Genomic DNA, 4,587 nt, shown 5'->3' with positions numbered 1-4,587 from the left:
TCCTTTTACGGCTTGCCTCAGAAAGAAAAAGTGAGGAGCGCTATACACTATAAACCTACTTCAAACTGAGTAATTTCAGAAAGGCTGCCAAGACTTGTGGCTTTCCACTTACATCAAATATTGGGAAGAGAATGTTGGCTGCGTTCCGAAACGGAAAACTATTCCCACCAGGGTCCAGGAAACACGGCGGGCCACAACAGACAAACCAGATTAAGGTGTTTTTCGACAGTGCAGTGAGACCCAGGCTAGTGAAAAACATCAAAACCATCAATTGTTTTGTCTGCGCGTAATGCCTTGTTTATAGAGGCTTCCCAACTAAAATAACCATTATAGTCTATTTCAACTTCAAGACGACGATGCTCTTGCACACCACATTTTGTGTAAAAATAGTTACACATTTAATTTTCTATCTAGGCCTACATGTACAAATAAAATATCTGTAAAAAATATATCAACATAACCAAGTCCATTGAAGAAGTATTTATTTGACAGGAACGCAATAGCCTTTCCACAGGGAGCATACAATATGTGCGTAAAATACACTTTACACAGGAGGAATGTTGGCCTTTATCCAAAAAGTATTGGATTAATTCCCGACAATTGCACAACTTTATTCAAAGTATACGAGAACTTTGAATTTCTTGAGGGTGCTGCACCGGGGAGGGACGGACGGGTGTGGCTCATCCCAAATTCACTTGCGCGCCTAATCTTATGTTATGCTCCTCGCAATCGCCTCCTCTATCCAGAACACCCCAGGATGTTTAGATTGTGGTTTGGAAAATGACTTCATTAGTTAAATGGATATTGATACTCTTTGGCCTGATCTCAGTAATAGCGAATATTGTCATCGTATGTCTTTACTCGGGTAGGCTGCCCAAATGCTCCTCGAAGCCGCATCATGTTTTCAAGGGAAGACACAATGAACGCAGCGCGATGTTTGCTGACCTGTCCGCCGAGGAATATCTCCAAGTCCGCGACTATATGAGTAATCAGAAAGACTTGAATATTTCTGTCAATGCGTTTACAAAGCCTTCAGGGAATTTTCTCTTCTTAATTGATCTTTTGCTGCCAATGAAAGCGGATGCACTTGGCTACCTAGATAACAATAAGCCCAAGCCGGTGAGAGAGGCGACTGCGGTGGTTTTCTATGGCACCCTTGGGTACATTAAAGAATATGTGGTGGGACCTCTCCCCAACCCGATTTACCACCGCGATGTCACGGTTAAGAGGTATAAAGAAGAGTTGCCCATCAATGCGCGTACGGTCACCATTGGTGAATATGCACTTATTTTCAAGTTTATTAATGAAGAGGTATTTACAAAACTTGGCAAAATTGTGAAAGAAAGTTTTGATGTCAGTAAAGAGAAAACCCTGAATGGTTTCGAAGGCATGCCTCGGGGTGTCAAATCGGGAGAGAGACAGACATGGATATCTTTCTTTCGTGATTTGAGTGGGATGTACATCCACCCTGTAGGTTTGGAAGTTTTAATCAACCACGAAAGCACCAACGCGTCTCTTTGGAGTGTGAAGAGATTACTTTATAACGGACAGTACTTTGACAGTGTGGAGGATCTTATAAAACAATATGATGCCGGGACAGTGACTAAAATTGTGTATAAACCTGTCCAGAACTATGCATCACTCAAACCTAGAAGTAAACCCACCGGTTTAAGCCCTCAGCAGTTCTACGCGCAGGGTAAACGCTTCAGTGTCAAGAATAATCATGTCATGTATCTCGAATGGAGTTTTGCGTTTGGTCTGAGTTCCCTCACCGGTATGAGAGTTTTTGACATTCGTTTCAAGGGGGAGAGGATAGTTTATGAGCTTAGTGTTCAAGAGGCAATGTCAGTTTATGGTTCCATCACACCCGGCATGATTCTGACTAAGTTTTTGGACTCTAGTATCGGAATAGGTCGCTTTGCGCACGAGCTCGTTCGAGGCGTGGATTGTCCGTACGCGGCAACCTACATCGACACTTTCCGATACATTGACGTCAGTGCACCTCATAGATTCAGGAATTCAATTTGCATTTTTGAGCACAATACAGGCCGTCCCCTCAGAAGACACTTCTCGGACTTTTTCAGCAATAGTTATGGAGGCATGGTAAACAGTGCCTTAGTTTTTAGGACCATTACGGCCATAGGTAACTATGACTACTTGTGGGACTTCATTTTTTACCAGAGCGGCTCTGTTGAGGCCAAAGTGCATGCCACTGGATACATATCGTCATCTTTCAATGTTGACGGCAATCTCAAATACGGACACCAGGTGGCAGAAAATACTATTGGGAACATCCACACTCATTTCATCAACTTCAAAGTTGACCTGGACGTGTTGGGTAAGTGTGAACAATACATTTGACCTAGTATGAACCGATGAAAGGTCAAGCACAGTTATAAATGTCTTGTGGCCACTGAAGACCTGGTTTTAACCCCAGTTGGTTACATTGGTGCTGGATGTGTCTGTGAGTTATCTTTAATTTCAATGATAGGATTATAACATGATCCAATAATTAGAATTTTGAATTGGGATTTTGTACCACAGGGGTTGAGAATGTATTCCAGACCAAGGACATGAAGTTTATGAATGTTTCTTTACCCTGGATGCCGGAGCACTATGCCATGGTTCCTCAGCTGGTGGAGGCCCAGCTAAAGACTGAGAAGGAGGCTGCTCTCCGCTACGACACCAAGACGCCACGCTACCTTCACATCGCCAGCAACCGCACCAACCGCTGGGGCCACCAACGCTCCTACCGCCTCCAGGTGGTCAGCTTCACCGGTGACAGCCTTCCAGAGACGGAGCCAGAGGAGAAGTCCATGTCTTGGGCTAGGTGAGTCTCCCTCCCCTCTCCTCCTAAGGAAGGGCCTACTTCCTAAAACACAGGTTACAGGTAGACCAAAGGCAAAGCAGTTTGACCAACTTTTAAAAATTTTATTACAGGTATAAAGTGGCCATCACTAAGCACAAAGACTCCGAGCAGACCAGCAGTAGCCTGTACAGTCAGAACAACATGTGGACACCAGCAGTGGACTTCAGCAAGTACATTGAGGATGACGAGAACATTGAGAACCAGGTGTGTTTTTGATCTTATGGCCATTGTCCTTACATATATTTTGCCACTCTTGAGATTTGCACATTTTCAGGTCATTGATAAATGAAGGTTTGGTAGTCACCAAATTAATGCTTTTTTGTCTAGGACCTGGTTGCCTGGGTAACCACCGGCTTCCTCCACATTCCCCATGCTGAGGACATCCCCAACACAGTTACCGTTGGAAATGGAGGTGGAGTGATCCTGAGACCACATAACTACTTTGATGAGGACCCGTCTATTCACTCTCCAGACGGGGTGTACATCAGCCCAGGGTCAGAGGGAAACTGTGAAAATAACAAGATGGCCTGCTTGACTGAAGACTCATGCACCCCAATCATTGAACCCTTCACCTACAATGGGTTTGAAGGGACCATGAAGTTTGAAGAGTGAAGAAAATAAAGACCTCAGTCCCAATCCTGAGTGTGCTCTGCGCTAAACACTAAAAGACTTATGAAAATGTGAATCTTGCCCAAGACAACATTTGAAATAATTAAGAAACAATATTGGATTTCTAATTTGGCATGGACTCTACAAGTTGTCAAAAGAGTTTCACAGGGATGCTGGCCCAAATTGACTCCAATGCTTCCAGTTGTGTCAAGTTGGCTGGATGTCTTTTGGGTGGTGGACCATTCTTGATACACACAGGAAACTGTTGAGAGTGGAAAAACCCAGCAGCGTTGCCATTCTTGACACACTCAAACCTGTGTGCCTGGCACCTACTATCATACCCTGTTCAAAGGCACTTAAATATTTTGTCTTGCCAATTCACCCTCTAAATGGTACACTCACTGTATATATTCAACTCAATACAGTATAGGTTTATATCTGCTCATTTGCATACTTTATCACTGCACTGAGGCTTTTTAATTCACTTTCGTCTGACCACTCTCTGTATGAGGAGGAAGCTGTAACTCTCCGTTGATTGTTTATGTTTTTACCTTACACATAAGAAATAATCTGTCTAGTTGTCTCTCCAAATAAAAATATTTGTTTAAAATGGGCTGGACCTCAGCTGTTTCCTGTTTTTTACAGTCTTTCTACTCCCCATGGTGTCTGCAGAGACCAGATCAAAGTGGGTGAATGAACTCCCCACCCCTCCTCACTTCATGGGAACGGAAGTTCTTGTTGTAATACCTTTTTTAAAAAAAACTTTATTTAACTAGGCAGGTCAGTTAAAAACAAATTTTTATTTACAATGACGGCCTACACCGGCCAAACCCGGACGACGCTGGGCCAACTGCGCCGCCCTATGGGACAATCACGGCCGGTTGTGATACAGCCTGAATAAGAATTAACTTCCATTTTTTTTTCACAGCACAATAGGGTCTGTTGCACAAGATTTTGGTATTTTTAAGGCCACTGCGAGTTAGTAATTTTCCCTCTTGGACAACCCACAGATTTTGTAACATATCTTGGCGCAGCCTCCAAATCCTTACAAAAGGTGACCTGAAAATGACCTCTCCCTGGCCATCGTAAATATTTGAAGGAATGTCCAT

At 43.5% G+C, this 4,587-nt stretch overlaps 1 protein-coding gene across 1 annotated transcript; it reads left to right on the top strand.

Annotated features, from left to right (window-relative positions):
- Positions 1-680: 680 nt before the first annotated feature.
- On the top strand, positions 681-3,719 carry aoc2 (amine oxidase copper containing 2). Its single transcript, XM_024433364.2, has 4 exons — positions 681-2,338; positions 2,545-2,830; positions 2,941-3,073; positions 3,197-3,719. The coding sequence occupies exons 1-4, from the start codon at positions 781-783 to the stop codon at positions 3,479-3,481; spliced, it is 2,262 nt and encodes a 753-aa protein (XP_024289132.2). The 5' UTR covers positions 681-780; the 3' UTR covers positions 3,482-3,719.
- The last annotated feature ends 868 nt before the right edge of the window (positions 3,720-4,587 follow it).

Source organism: Oncorhynchus tshawytscha, linkage group LG09 (genome assembly GCF_018296145.1).
Source record: "Oncorhynchus tshawytscha isolate Ot180627B linkage group LG09, Otsh_v2.0, whole genome shotgun sequence".
In the NCBI taxonomy this organism is placed as follows: domain Eukaryota; kingdom Metazoa; phylum Chordata; class Actinopteri; order Salmoniformes; family Salmonidae; genus Oncorhynchus; species Oncorhynchus tshawytscha.
The sequence above is the reverse complement of the archived record's forward strand: the minus strand, read 5'-3'. Positions and strand labels throughout refer to the sequence as shown.

Bases quoted from the DNA above. Each gene is read 5' to 3' on its own strand.
- aoc2 (XM_024433364.2), top strand. From the start codon at position 781: ATGACTTCATTAGTTAAATGGATATTGATACTCTTTGGCCTGATCTCA. The intron at 2,339-2,544 runs GTAAGTGTGAAC...TTTGTACCACAG, and splicing joins AGTTGACCTGGACGTGTTGG to GGGTTGAGAATGTATTCCAG. The intron at 3,074-3,196 runs GTGTGTTTTTGA...TTTTTTGTCTAG, and splicing joins ACGAGAACATTGAGAACCAG to GACCTGGTTGCCTGGGTAAC.